General features: G+C 33.8%; 3 protein-coding genes across 4 annotated transcripts; 2 read left to right on the top strand and 1 right to left on the bottom strand.

The window, feature by feature from the left end:
- Window positions 1–101: 101 nt before the first annotated feature.
- Uba3 (Ubiquitin-like activating enzyme 3) lies at window positions 102–11483 on the top strand. Of its 2 annotated transcripts, none has more exons than XM_089835614.1 (13): window positions 102–182; window positions 501–606; window positions 665–745; window positions 819–901; window positions 982–1062; window positions 1172–1215; window positions 1308–1372; window positions 1439–1597; window positions 2559–2661; window positions 2757–2961; window positions 5377–5559; window positions 5632–5750; window positions 11363–11483. In XM_089835614.1, the coding sequence occupies exons 1-13, from the start codon at window positions 157–159 to the stop codon at window positions 11380–11382; spliced, it is 1275 nt and encodes a 424-aa protein (XP_089691740.1). In that variant the 5' UTR covers window positions 102–156; the 3' UTR covers window positions 11383–11483. The 2 variants fall into 2 exon arrangements, with proteins under 2 accessions (XP_089691740.1, XP_089691739.1); XM_089835613.1 differs by lacking the exon at window positions 11363–11483 and adding an exon at window positions 5830–6050.
- On the bottom strand, window positions 7986–10655 carry LOC149679780 (uncharacterized). The gene is made up of 3 exons (XM_089835786.1): window positions 10412–10655; window positions 9644–10324; window positions 7986–9586 (listed from the first exon to the last, which is right to left on the bottom strand). Exons 1-3 carry the CDS (start codon window positions 10653–10655, stop codon window positions 7986–7988), a joined length of 2526 nt encoding a protein of 841 aa, XP_089691912.1.
- Window positions 11484–11647: 164 nt separating the features above from the next.
- On the top strand, window positions 11648–14320 carry LOC149679778 (thioredoxin-related transmembrane protein 1-like). The gene is made up of 7 exons (XM_089835615.1): window positions 11648–11785; window positions 12023–12138; window positions 12207–12252; window positions 12325–12453; window positions 12524–12569; window positions 12630–12731; window positions 13461–14320. Exons 1-7 carry the CDS (start codon window positions 11649–11651, stop codon window positions 13680–13682), a joined length of 798 nt encoding a protein of 265 aa, XP_089691741.1. The 5' UTR covers window position 11648; the 3' UTR covers window positions 13683–14320.
- Window positions 14321–15582: the final 1262 nt, after the last annotated feature.

The following is a 15582-nucleotide window of genomic DNA, read 5'->3' as shown; positions in this document are numbered from 1 at the left end:
TAATCTAATTTTAATTAAATATAAGTGATAAATTTCCAGTGAAAATAGGTCTTGTTTTCTCCTACTATTCTTAATACTCCTTGGTTTAATAAAAACCAATAGAAAGCCTTAAATCAAACCACGTGATAAGATAATTTAGCTGACGACGCAATTATAATGGCGGCCACCGGTTCCTCGGCAAGGTAACTAATTTAAATCTTTATTTTATTATCTTTTTATTGTTTGAAATTAATGAAGCATAATAAAATTTATAATTTAAATCTTTTGTTATATTCTAAACTAATTTTAATTAAATATAAGTGATAAATAACCAGTGAAAACTGAAAAGAGGTGTTTTTTGGTAGGCCTTGGTCTTTCAAAAATAGTGTTAAGCCTTGGCATGTATTGTGAAATCTCAAATCAAATTAAAACTCCGATGATGTTAAATTAATTAATGAAGCCGATTAGAATTGTTAATTTAGGCCATTATTTTAATTAATAATTATAAATTAAATTATCAGTCCTGGAGTGTCTGACATGGATTGGTCAGGTCGATGGAGTCACCTTCAAAAAATATTGGAAAGAACTGGACCATTTTCTCATCCTGATTTTGAACCAGGTCCTGAGGTAATTTAATTAAAATTAATTAAAGAACTTAATGAATTAAAATAAGCATTTAATCTAGCGATTAGAATTTCTTTTAACTAATTGCAAAGTCTTAGTTATTGGAGCTGGGGGCTTAGGATGTGAGCTACTTAAAAATTTAGTAAGTCAAACCTTAATTACACTCTTAAATCTTAATTAAAGTTTAAAATTAACATTAATTTAATGATTAAAAGGGTTTAATGGGATTGCGAAATATTGACGTTATAGATATGGATACTATTGATATATCTAATCTAAATAGGCAGTTTTTATTTCGGTATGTTATGTTAGATTAACGGAACTTTTAATGAATTAATTATTTAGAATTAAGACATTAATTTAATTAATTAACTTTAGGCCATGTGATATTGGCAAACCTAAAGCCGAAGTTGCAGCTGCATTTATAAATGAAAGAATCCCGGGTTGTAAAGTTAACCCGTATCCTTTAAAATTAATTAATTTTAATTAATTAAACATTAAAAACTTAAGCCCTTAATGAATTAAAATTAAAAACATCCTTAACTCCTGAATTAATTTGACATTAAAGTCATTTCAAAAAGATTCAAGATTACGATGAATCATTTTATCGATGTAAGATAATTATAATTAAACACCATTATAATAATTAATTAAATCTATTTAATAATTAAACAAATAATCAAAATCATTAATTACTTAATTAGCTTTTCACATTATTGTTTGTGGTTTGGATTCAATTATTGCTAGGCGTTGGATTAATGGAATGTTGGTAAGAATTAACTCAATTAAGGAAAATTAATCTTTATAATTAACTTTAATTGAGTTAATTATACAGATAAGTATGATTGATTACGATGAAGACGGAGATTTAGACCAATCGACTATAATTCCGTTAATTGATGGAGGAACTGAAGGTTTTAAAGGAAACTCGCGTGTTATAATCCCTGGAATGACAGCGTGTCTCGAATGCACTCTTGACCTTTACCCTCCACAAGTAAACTTACTTAAGTTTAACAGGGTTCATACAAACCTGGAAAACCGGGAAAAATCAGGGAAATAAATAGTTGACAAAAACCCCAGGGAAATCAGGGAAATTTGCGTCAAACAGGGGCCGAGTAATTAAGCAAAATGTTCGTAGGATTAACATTACACCCAACTTTGGAGGCTCATAACTCTAGTTCTACTAGAGATACGGGGATGTCCTTTGAGTATGTTATAGTCCTATTTGCCCCCCATCCAACCATACTAAAAACTTGAGATTCGAGTAAAAAGGGGCCAAGTAATTGAGGAAAATGTTCGTAAACATACCCTCCATAGGATTAACATTACACCCAACTTTGGAGGCTCATAACTCTGGTTGTACTAGAGATACGTGGATGTCCTTCGAGTATGTTATAGTCCTATTTATCCCCCATCCAACCATACTAAAAACGTAGGGCTACGACAAACAGGGGCTGAGATATTAAGCAAAACGTAAAGAAACATCCCCTCATAGGATTAACATTACACCCAACTTTGGAGGCTCATAACTCTGGTTATATTAGAGATACTTGGATGTCCTTCGAGTATGTTATAGTCCTATTTGCCCCCCATCTAACCATACTAAAAACGCACGGCTACGACAAACAGGGGCCGAGTAATTAAGCAAAATGTTCATAAACATCCCCTCCATAGGATTAACATTACACTATACTTTGGAGGCTCATAACTCTGGTTATATTAGAGATACAGGGATGTCCTTTGAGTATGTTATAGTCCTATTTGCTCCCCCCCCCCCTCCTTCGTTTGGATTTGCTCCATAGGATACTCCATATACGGGAAAACCCAGGGAAGTATATGGGGAAAAACCTGTCCTAGAAATCTCAGGGAAATTTTAAGTTGTTTTCCAAAAGTTGTATGAACCCTGGTTTAATCTTATTTAAGTACATTAATTTAATCATTATTATGCATTGTAGATTAATTTTCCCTTATGTACAATTGCCCATACACCAAGATTACCCGAACATTGTATCGAATACGTTAGGATATTTTTATGGTCAAAAGAAAGTCCATTTGGAGGTTATTGCGTTTTTATTTATTTAATTAATTTAATTTCAATTATTTCAGGCGTTAATTGAAGTATTTAATGCTTGTATTTAATTAAATTTCCTTAGAAAATGTTGAAATTGACGGAGATGATCCCCAACATATTCAATGGATCTTTGAAAACTCTACAAAACGTGCTGAGGAATACAATATCCACGGAGTTACATATAGGTTGACACAAGGTGTTATTAAACACATTATACCGGCGGTTGCATCAACAAACGCGGTTATAGCTGCTGCTTGTTCAACAGAAGTCTTTAAAATAGCCACTAGGTAAATTAGTTTCATGTTAGTCATGGGAACAAACCAAAATTGATATTTAGATTTCAGGTTTTGTTCATAAAATTAGGCCTATTTTTCTTCTATTCATAATAAGTAGGCCTATTCTACTATTCGTAATAATTAGGCCTATTCTACTATTCGTAATAATTAGGCCTATTTTTCTACTATTCGTAATAATTAGGCCTATTTTTCTACTATTCGTAATAATTAGGCCTATTTTTCTACTATTCACAATAATTAGGCCTATTTTTCTACTATTCACAATAATTAGGCCTATTTTTCTACTATTCATAATAAGTAGGCCTATTTTTCTACTATTCATAATAAGTAGGCCTATTTTTCTACTATTCATAATAATTAGGCTTATTTTTCTACTATTCATAATAATTAGGCCCATTTTTCTACTATTCATAATAATTAGGCCCATTTTTGGATTATTCATAATAATTAGGCCTATTTTTGGATTATTCATAATAATTAGGGGTATTTTTGGATTATTCATGAAAATAAGCCTATTTTTGGATTATTCATGAAAATAGGCCTATTTTTGGATTATTCATGAAAATAGGCCTATTTTTCTACTATTCATAATAATTAGGCTTATTTTTCTACTATTCATAATAATTAGGCTTATTTTTCTACTATTCATAATAATTAGGCTTATTTTTCTACTATTCATAATAAGTAGGCCTATTTTTCTACTATTCATAATAATTAGGCCTATTTTTGGATTATTCATAACAATTAGGCCTATTTTTCTACTATTCATGATAATTAGGTCTATTTTTCTACTATTCATGGAAATAAGCCTATTTTTCTACTATTCATGGAAATAAGCCTATTTTTAGATTATTCGTGAAAATAGGCCTATTTTTGGATTATTCATGAAATTCACATTATTTAGGCCTATTATGTTACTATTCACATTATTTAGGCTTATTATTTTACTATTCACATTATTTAGGCTTATTATTTTATTATTCACATTATTTAGGCTTATTATTTTACTATTCACATTATTTAGGCCTATTTCTTGTTATACATAAAATTAGGCCTATTTTGTAGGCCTGTGCCAATACCCGCCGGTGGGTCCGGTTGGGAACTATTTGAATATTTAAATTTTTCTGCTCATTACCCACCCGTGACAAGGCTTAGGACAATCGGGTATTGGTTTGGCCATGGTTTGGCACTCAGGAGGAGGAGGGGTAAGGTGTGCCTAAAACCACCAGTGAGGGCACTAGACGCCTGGCTTTCTCTCTTCTTCCAACTGGAACTCAACAAAGCCACCAGTTTAGAGAAGAACAAAGTGATACAGCCAGACAGAAATTCAAGGAAGAATTTTTGGTACCGAAAAGCAAAAATCACTACCCGCACAGGCCTAAAAATTAGGCCTATTTTTCTACTATTCATAATAATTAGGCCAAGTTTTGGATCATTCATGAAAATAGGCCTATTTTGGTACTATTCATGAAATTAGGCCTATTTTGGTACTTCTCATGAAATTAGGCCTATTTTGGTACTATTCATGAAATTAGGCCTATTTTGGTACTTCTCATGAAATTAGGCCTATTTTCGTATTATTCATGAAATTAGGCCTATTTTGGTACTTTTCATGAAATTAGGCCTATTTTCGTATTATTCATGAAATTAGGCCTATTTTGGTATTATTCATGAAATTAGGCCTATTTTGGTATTATTCATGAAATTAGGCCTATCTTGGTTATATTACTTTTGGTACTATTCATGAAATTAGGCCTATCTTGGTACTATTCATGAAATTAGGCCTATCTTGGTACTATTCATGAAATTAGGCCTATCTTGGTACTATTCACGAAATTAGGCCTATCTTGGTACTATTCACGAAATTAGGCCTATCTTGGTACTATTCACGAAATTAGGCCTATCTTGGTACTTTTCATGAAATTAGGCCTATTTTGGTACTTTTCATGAAATTAGGCCTATTTTGGTATTATTCATGAAATTAGGCCTATTTTGGTACTTTTCATGAAATTAGGCCTATCTTGGTATTATTCACGAAATTAGGCCTATTTTCGTATTATTCATGAAATTAGGCCTATTTTCGTATTATTCATGAAATTAGGCCTATCTTGGTACTATTCACGAAATTAGGCCTATTTTGGTACTATTCATGAAATTAGGCCTATCTTGGTTATATTACTTTTGGTACTATTCATGAAATTAGGCCTATCTTGGTACTATTCATGAAATTAGGCCTATCTTGGTACTATTCATGATATTAGGCCTATTTTGGTACTATTCATGAAATTAGGCCTATTATTGTACTAGTCAGTATAGTCACATTATTTAGGCCTTAGAACATAACTATTTAAAATTATTTTAATTAGAAAACTAATATTGGCCTAAATTATTTTAATTTAACTTTAGCTGTTCAAATCCATTAAATAACTATATGGTATTTAACGATACTGATGGACTTTACACGTACATGTTTGAAGCGGAGAGAAAAGATAATTGTTTAGCTTGTAGTCAAAAACCCCAACTTTTGCAATTTCCCGAATCAGCCAAACTTCAAGAAGTAGTAGATTATCTTTGTGAAAGCGCTACATTGTAAGTTAATTAGTTATTACGTTCTTTTAATTACTTTTTGCTAGATTAAACACGTTTTTCTTTGTTAATTAGGCAAATGAAGTCCCCGGGATTAACAACATGCGTTAATGGAAAGAACTTGACCCTTTATATGCAATCTATCCCCTCTATCGAAGAAAGGACAAAGCCTAATCTTAAAAAGACTCTTAAAGGTATTGTATTTAGTTTGTAAGCTTATTAAATGGGATCGTTGAAACGTTAATTAACGGGTTAATTAATAAAAACGTCAAGAACTGGGACTAATTGATGGCCAGGAAGTGGTTGTGGCAGATGTAACATCACCACGTTCTTTGATTTTCAAACTGCAACTTGCAGTTGAAATGGAGAAGGATTGAGTTGAGTTGAGAAGTGTAATTAACATATTCGCGGTTTATTTTGGCCAATTTAAATTATTTTTTTTTTCGCCTCATTAAGCTTACTTTATAATTAAAAGAAATTATTATAACTTATAATGCGTTGGTTTTGGGGGTTGTTATAACTTATGTGTTGGTTTTTGGGGTTATTATAAGTTATGATGCGTTGTGTTTAAGGATAATTATAACTTGTGATGCGTTGTTTTTTAGGATTATAACTTATGATGCGTTGTTTTTAAGGATTATAACTTATGATGCGTTGTTTTTAAGGATTATAACTTATAATGCTTGGTTTTGGGGATTATTATAACTTATATGCGTTGTGTTTAAGGACTATTATAATTTATGATGCGTTGTGTTTTGGGATTATTATAACTTATATGCGTTGTGTTTAAGGACTATTATAATTTATGATGCGTTGTGTTTTGGGGATTATTATAACTTATATGCGTTGTGTTTAAGGACTATTATAATTTATGATGCGTTGTGTTTTGGGATTATTATAACTCATGGTGCGTTGTGTTTTGGGGGCTATTATAACTAATGATGCGTTGTGTTTTGGGGATTATTATAACTTATGATGCGTTGCGTCTTGGGGGTTATTATAACTTATGATGCGTTGTGTTTTGGGGGTTATTATAACTTATGATGTGTTGTGTTTTGGGGTTATTATAACTTATGATGCGTTGTGTTATAAGGATTATTATAACTTATGATGCGTTGGTTTGGGGATTATTATAACTTATGATGCGTTGTGCTTTGGGGATTGTTATAACTTATGATGCGTTGTGTTTAAGGATTATTATAACTTATGATGCGTTGTGTTTTGGGGATTTTAACTTATGATGCGTAGGTTTGGGGATTATTATAACTTATGATGTTGTGTTTTGGGGATTATTATAACTTGTGATGTGTTATGTTTTGGGGATTATTATAACTTATGATGCGTTGTGCTTTGGGGATTGTTATAACTTATGATGCGTTGTGTTTAAGGATTATTATAACTTATGATGCGTTGTGTTTTGGGGATTTTAACTTATGATGCGTAGGTTTGGGGATTATTATAACTTATGATGTTGTGTTTTGGGGATTATTATAACTTGTGATGTGTTATGTTTTGGGGGTTATTATAACTTATGATGCGTTGTGTTTTGGGGATTATAATAACTTATGATGCGTTGTGTTTAAGGATTATTATAACTTATGATGCGTTGTTTTGGGGATTATTATAACAGTAACCATAGATATATTCTATATATTTTACTATATCTATGACAGTAACTTAACTTATGACTCATTATTTTTTTTTGGGGGGGGGGGGTTTATTAGTTATTACAACTCATGATTGGTTGTTTTTGGGGGGGTTATTGTAACTTATGGTTCGTTGTTTATGGGAAATTCCCAATGGGGATTATTAACTAGAGATTAACATAGTACAGGATTTTTAAGCCAAATTCCTAACAGGTGGTGTGTGATTATTCTCTCTCTTTCCACAAACAGTGATGGCAAATCATTGTTAAAATCAACTATTACTCAGTTGTTACTTGTTAGTGACGTCGTCTTCTCCTAACTATAAATAGGCCTACCGCTACCTAAGATAAGCCTTGGCAATAGTTTTTTATGAACTCTTGTCAAAACGCTTCTCACAGTCACAGTGGGTGGGTAAAACCAGAAGTTCATAAGATATGTTCCATAAGTTTGTCACTGATTACTGAGAGCTTCTCATGAAGTGACGTAGGTCATAGATTCGAGGTAAAGCGACGCCTGGTGAGGCGCTGTCAAAGGCTTAGTATACTACAGACTAAATAGGAAGACGGACTGCTAAACCGCGTGTGTAGTCAATTCTCGCGTCGTTTCCTCTGTAAGTCTCTAGCATTACGAAGTATAGGTACAGTCAAGCGACTTCAAGAACCTTAATAAATAATTACAAAACTCTGATATAATCGAAATTATGGTTCATGAATCATGGGTGGTTTAATTCATAAATATATTAAATACATGACCGTGTTTTCGTAATAATAATTACCATTATTATTACTCAAAATCCCAGAGATACTTATTACTGATTACCATAACTATCATACTACCCAACGTGAAACAAATTCCTTCCACCTTTGAAGCGCTGTTATTACCATTGCCATTTTGCGATTCAGTATATATGGGATCGTAAACGCTGGTATTTCCTTCATCCGGGGTTTCGAAATTGCGGAACAGTGATTGATTAGCGGCCTCAGTCATATTCGAAACTGCCATCTTTGGTGTTAAAAGTCCGTTTGACTCATTTAGTTCCGGTTTTAACAATCCTTCCAGCTCCGTCGTTTCATTGGATACCTGCGAAACGGTTTGATTGTCAGTAATTTGATTAATGGAACTACTTGATTCCGGACCATTAGAAGGAGAAGAGGTTATCATTGGTTCTTGGGAGGAGTCGGTTGACGCGTCAGTAATGGGTCGGTAAGGGACTTTAGGCAACGGTGTTGGTGTTGTTAAGGGTTTGGACGTCGTTTCTTGGTTCCGGTTTGTATTTCCGGTTGATGTTTCAGTGGAAGTCGGATCTAACATAATTACTTTAGGTGTTCTAGTTGGTTCGTTCGAATTGGTTTCATTAGGTTCAGTCGAAGGGTTGGTTGTAGAGATTAGAGACGGTTCTTGGTTGAAGGTTCCTGTTGTTGAATCTTCCGTTTGATTTGCAAATATCGGTGTGTTCGACGAAGGAATAGTTGTCGTGGGTAGATTTTCGTTGTTTACTGATTGGGTTTGAAGTGATGTCTCCGTGTCATCCGATGTATCTGGACTTGAAGTTGGTTCCCTGGGAGTTGAATTGGTACCTTCTGTAGGCATCGTGGTCGAATTTGAAGGTTCGAGTTCGGAAGGATCTGAATTTGCTGTTGTATTTATTGAACCCTGATCTTCAAACGGCTGTTTTCCTGTTGAGACATCGGGATTTCCAGTTTGGTTAATCAGAGTGGTGGTTGATATTTCCTGACCACTGTTTGAAGTAGTTGACGACGATGTTGTTGATTTTGCATCATTTGAAGTAGTTGGTCTTCCTTCAGTGCTTGAAATACTCGGTGTTTCTTCTGTACTACTTGAACTACTTGTTGATTCATTCTCAGTATTTGAAGAAATTGTATCCATTTCACCAGAACCAGACTCGGTTGGACTTTGCCTCGTAGTCGACATCTGCGCTTCCTCAGGTGGCCTTTCCGTCGTAGTTGACATCTGCGCTACCTCTGTTGGTCTTAGCGTTGTAGTTGACATCTGCGCTGCCTCCGTTGGTTTTTTCGTCGTAACTGACTTAATGGTCTCTTCAGTCTCGGCTTCGTCAGCTTCTATACTGGGTTCAGTCTCGTTGGGTTGCGTTGTAGTATCAGTTCCCGATTCGGGTGGTGTACTTGTGATGGGGGTAGCCGATTCTGTCGGTGAGGTTTTTTCAGGAGTGGTAGTTGTTGGTGAGACCGTGGATGTTGCTTCTTCAGAAGAGCCACCTCCATCATCTATTTGGGGTTGTGTTGTGGTTTCAATTCCAGATTCCGTTGTACTTGTCTCGGAGGTAGCCGATTGTGTCGGTGAGGTTTTTTCAGGTGTGGTAGTCGTTGGTGAGACCGTGGATGTTGTTTTCTCAGAAGATCCACCTCCGTCAGTGGCAGTCGTTGGTGAGACCATGGATGTTGTTTTCTCAGAAGATCCACCTCCGTCAGTGGCAGTCGTTGGTGAGACCGTGGATGTCTTTTGTTCAGAAGAGCCACCTCCGTCATCTATTTGGGGTTGTGTTGGAGTTTCAATTCCCGATGTACTTGTGGTGGGGGTAGCCGATTGTGTCGGTGAGGTTTTTTCAGGTGTAGCAGTCGTTGGTGAGACCGTCGATGTTGTTTGTTCAGCAGAGCCACCTCCGTCCTCAGTTTGATCCTTACTAGTTTGATCTTGGTTACCAGTTCTTGAGTAATCAAAGAAGTACCCATTATTCATCCCAAAGCCAAGATTTTGAAAGATACGTTGTCTAAACATCATGGCGGCGTTTTGGGCTTCGGCGGCTTTTTGTCTGATTTGTTGCTCCATATACGCGATCTGTTGGTTTAGTCGATCTCGTATCCCACTTACTTGTTGCATATCTTGGCTGACTTGTCCTCTTATTCCACTTAGTTGTTGGTTGATTCGGTCCTGTATTGAACTCATTTGTTCGTCAAGTTGTTGTTGTATTCCACTCATTTGCTGTTGTATTCCACCCACTTGTTGGTTGATGTTTTGTTGCACTCCATTCATTTTTTGTTTGATATTTTTTTCCACTTCCTGTTTATCTTGCGATGACAATTCGGCATTACTTAGACCATTAGAATTTGACGTAGAATATTGGTAGGCGGAGTTTATGTTATCTGTAAAGTGAAACCAGTACATTGTGAGTTTGTGACCCAACTATATACTGTAAAATTAAGTAATTGTAGTTGTTATATAACACTTACCAGATGAAACTTTCTTTTGTTCAGCAATGGTACATTTTTCATCATTATTCGCCGTCATACAAACTTCTTCGTGATGTTCCATTTCTTCTCCGTAATTTTTCCAAGTTTTAGATTGAATGCAAACCAGTTTGTCGGAACCCGTGGCTTGCGTTTCTTCTTGAGTACAAGCCCGGTAACTTTGACAATTCATTCCTTGGACAATTACAGAGATAATGAGGGCCACTATATTCCAATATCTATTCATAATGGTGCCGAGATTGTTTCACCGTAAAATATTTCGGAAGAGTAAACTTAAAATTTGAAAAATATTTCTATATATATTCCGACGTTTTTGCAAGGTTAACGCGTAGCTTTGGAAAAATTTCTAAGGTCGTAACTTCAACAAAACACGTCAGGTTTCAATGAATTATAACTTTATATAAGGCTATCCGTGATATTTTCACGACTCATAATGTAAATATAACACCAACTACCAGGCAAGTATCACTCTCTATAAATTTCGTGCTTTCTAACAGTTTAACTAACACATGTGTTATGAAAAGGTAGGTGTAAAAGGATATGTTAGAAATGGAATATAATTTCATGCCTTTTGAGTTTTAGGACGATTTTCCCTCATTCCGTAAAAGTAAATGTAGATTTTTTGTTTAGGAAAAATATGCCTCAATTTCAATTACAAAAGAATTAATTAAGGCTGAATATTAACCCCCTTAAATGTTAAAAACCCCAATGACTGTTTTGAATCTCATTTATCGTATAAACCCGTATTTTAATATGCCCTTGATTTGGTGTCATTGGTGATGCAAAAAAACGCCAATTTACTTTAAATAATTCTAAATAATATTTGTTCATGCGATAAATTTATATAGAAATATATTTATTCATTCAAAATTCTAGTGAAGTTGTGAAACCTCGAAATTTGCCTATAATGAGTCAATAAAACATTCAAATTAGGTAGTTGGTGTGGAACTTAAGCCTAACGATAGGCCTAAATAGCAACAGAAGCCTATTTCCCGCCACGGATTCAAACTTTAGGTCAGGAAACTATCAACCAATCAGAAATGGAATACCATAGATGGCGTTGACCTTTCAACCGGTAGCGCGGTTCATAGGAGATTGCAGACGACATAGAAACCAAGTGGTGGGCACGTCAGAAAAAGTCGTGTGATATTTTTTTGACATTTCGTAATGTTAGTTTAAATTTAATATTAATAAAGTTGTTTATAATTATTGTAAAACAATGGGTATCCGAGTTTCTTCCCTCCTTTGCCTTTTACTTGTTTGTTACTTCCGATTTTGTGAAAGTAAAGGAAAATTAGTTGAATTAGATGACAGTAACTGGAGTGACATCATCAGTAATGAATGGATGGTTGAATTGTGAGTTATTTAACCCTTTTTTTCTCTATTATACCTTAATTTCCGGCCTTTTTCCGACCGACTAATAATAAAGAATGCTATGAATAGATTTAGAATACTAATTGGAATTGAAATTTTCCATTATCATTGTTCAAAAATACTTAATGTTAGTTACCAGCATTGACATTTAGGTCTTACTCATTAACTAACCGATAAGTCCAATGATCACTGTAAGATTCCACCCAATGAATATTGTAGTTTTGCACCATGGTGTCCAGCCTGTAAGGCCTTAGGTCCTGTATGGAAAGAATTTTCAGAATGGAGTGATGATTTGGGGATTAATGTTGGACAAGTTGATGTAACAAATAATCCTGGTATTATAGACTTTAATGAGAGTTCCTTAGCCTTTCTCTATCTCTGTTGTAACTGAAGATATTTGTAGGTTTGAGTGGAAGGTTTATGGTAACTGCATTACCAACAATATACCAGTAAGGAAGCCATAGAAATAGTTTTAAATGTCTCCTTAAGAAACCTTATAAAGTTTAATTTAACGTTAATAGTGTTAAGGATGGAGTCTTTAGGCAATACAGAGGATCTCGCGATAAAGAGGCCTTTATCAGTTTCATAGAAGAGAAGAAATGGAAAACAATTGATTCCATACCCGGTTGGAAAACACCTCAATCTATACAGTAGGTCAAATAATTAAAAAAAAAACCCAAAAAACGGCAACAAGATTCACTTGAGTCAATTTTCTTTTAGAATGTCCGCTGTTTCACATTTCTTCAAGCTTTCAATGGCTTTACGAGTAAATTTAAATTAAATTATGCATTTTATAATTATTTAACCATCTTTTATTGAATTTCAGAGCATTCACACTAAAATAGTTGAAGATTTTGGTGTTCCTTATTGGGTGTCTTATATCCTTTTTGCATTAGCTACCGTTGTTTTAGGAGCTATACTCGGTTTGGTACGTTTTAAAACTATAATTTATTCATTTCTAGCTTATTTCTAGCTATAATTTATTCATTTCTACTTTCTAGCTATAATTTATTCATTTCTACTTTCTAGCTATAATTTATTCATTTCTAGCTATAATTTATTCATTTCTAGCTATAATTTGTTCATTTCTAGCTATAATCTGTTCATTTCTAGCTATAATTTATTCACGTCTAGCTATAATTTATTCATTTTTAACTATAATTTATTCATTTCTAGCTATAATTTATTCATTTATAGCTATAATTTATTCATTTATAGCTATAATTTATTCACATCTAGCTATAATTTATTCACATCTAGCTATAATTTATTCACATCTAGCTATAATTTATTCACATCTAGCTATAATTTATTCATTTATAGCTATAATTTATTCACATCTAGCTATAATTTATTCATTTTTAACTATAATTTATTCATTTTTAACTATAATTTATTCATTTTTAACTATAATTTATTCATTTTTATCTATAATTTATTCATTTTTATCTATAATTTATTCATTTTTAACTATAATTTATTCATTTTTAACTATAATTTATTCATTTTCATCTTTAATTTATTCATTTTTATCTTTAATTTATTCATTTTTAAATATAATTTATTCATTTTTAAATATAATTTATTCATTTCCAACCATATTTTATTCATTTTTAACTATAATTTATTCATTTCCAACTTATCTTATGTATTTTAGATGGTTGTGTGCGTTATCGATATCATTTTCCCTCAAAAATCAACTCAAAATGTAGAAAGATCCTCCGTCTCCAAAGATAAAGGAGATGGTGACAATACTGAGCATGAAACAATTAGTGACGACGATGATAATGTCATTGACGATACCGCTAATGATACTAATTCAGATTTGAGGCAAAGAAAAGGCGCGGTGGCGGCTTCCGGAGATGCAAAAGCTGATTAAAATAAAAATCATCATTTGATACAAACTTTTTTCTACTAAAACGTTTAAAACTTAAAACAAACAAATGCTTCTTAAAAAAATGTTGGGATACTTAGGCTATTTAATGCCTGGCTTATTAAAATTTTTGAACGACGTTTCAGTTCAGTTCAATTCAATTCAAGGCAGGAATTGAACCAAAATTGAAGAGAGTGTCTGAAATTTGACCTTATAATATATTCTTCTGAATAACAGTAATAATTTTAATAAAGTTCCTTTTGGTCTCGCATTAGTATAGTTTAAATATAAAGTCTTAAAAAAAGAAACAACTACGATAGTCAATTTGAGACTAATTTGATATAATCGTTAATCTCATTCTCAGGTTATTTTTGATAAAACGTTGTTAAATAATAATAACCGTTTCCTGGTGGCTTAAATCGGATATAAAATGTGCTATATTACTTAGAAGAGAATATTTGGGAATTATTTTGTTTTGTTTCTTTCCGGTACTCTGATTTTTTTAATAGTTATTTCTCTTTAAAAAAAATGTCTCAAGTGGTTTTTTTACTTTGAGATTCACTAATTTTCTTTTTCAGAATGTGATACAAAATTCTGTAAAAAAGTGTTTTTTTGATTTTTTCTAATAAAACTATCAAAAATTACTTGTAATTTTCTTCCATAGATGGCGTATGTTACCCGTCGATTCAATCATAGCCAACTCGATCACGCAATAAAGCTCAAAAAAAAACATTCTTGGTTGTAGTTCAATTTTCCACCACAGATGGAGTAAGTGTACAGGTGTGAATTTTTATATGTCGCACTAACTTAGTGAAATGATCTATTTATCTTTAAAGCAGCGTGGGAAATAAGGCGGTGGCACAGGGCAAATGACCAGTTTAAAACTTGTCTGGACCAGTTTAAAAATTAAATCGGAGGGGGGTCAGTGGTCCACAGGACCACTAAGAAAATTCGAGGGTTTCCAGAGTCCAGACATTAGCTAATATTTTTTAATTATCCACTTCTTCAATTTAGCAGACGACACGCCCTGGTCAGTGGTCATGGACCAGTTTATTTATTCCAGGCCAGAGGGGTCGCTGGCCCAATGTCCAGTTTAAAAAAAACCTTATTTCCCACCCTGCTTTAAAGTGATCTTTTACGCCTCGACCTTTCACCCCAGGTTTTTTTTTAAATAATTCTGGTCGCCCCCTACAATGAATTACATCGAAAAATGCCACAATTGCCATAGTTTGCGGAATAAAAAGTATAAGGTATGACATTTTTGACCTCGGTAGGAAGAGATTGGAAATCAGTACCTTGCGCCAGCAACAGTGACCTGTCTTTTGTAGGTGTAAATATTTCGTTCGTCCCTGGAAGTGGAGTGAAAGAATGAGGTAAGGTGATTTATTTTTTTGCTTCTTGAACGTAGAGGATTAAGGTTAAGCATTGATTTGAATCGTGGTAGGCCTAGTAAGCAATTTAATCCGATATAGAGTGCTGTCAGTTGTGACGTCAGATCCAAGGTTAAACGTCACGAGTCTGCCTTTAGCAATGGGCGGCCATGACAGTTACCGTTTTTTCTTTATGGGAAAACAGCATGGGTGACGTCACACAGGCGCTTCTGACAGCACTCTATTGAGTATTGCCTACCCCTCCCCCCTTCATTACGTAGAAAAGGTCTATACCATAGTTTTCAGGCTAGGAGGATTGATACCATTTACACCTGGAGACCAGGTTACTTGGTACAGCTCTATGTCCGCCAAGTATCCTGGCCTCCTGGTGTAAATGGTATCAATCCTTCTAGCCTGAAACGAGGGTACCATAGTAGCGAATAAAAAAAAATGCTTCACCAAATCGTTTTATTTTTTTCAAAACCTTTAATGATTGGCTTTGGGTGCAAACGGGGTTTTGAACCGAAAAATGAAAG

The sequence above is a fragment of the Phalangium opilio genome, unplaced genomic scaffold (genome assembly GCF_054372755.1).
Source record: "Phalangium opilio isolate 3A_F unplaced genomic scaffold, DU_Popi_V2 ptg000041l_1, whole genome shotgun sequence".
Taxonomy (NCBI): Eukaryota; Metazoa; Arthropoda; class Arachnida; order Opiliones; family Phalangiidae; genus Phalangium; species Phalangium opilio.
Note: the sequence above shows the minus strand (reverse complement) of the source record. Positions and strands in the feature narration are given on the sequence as shown.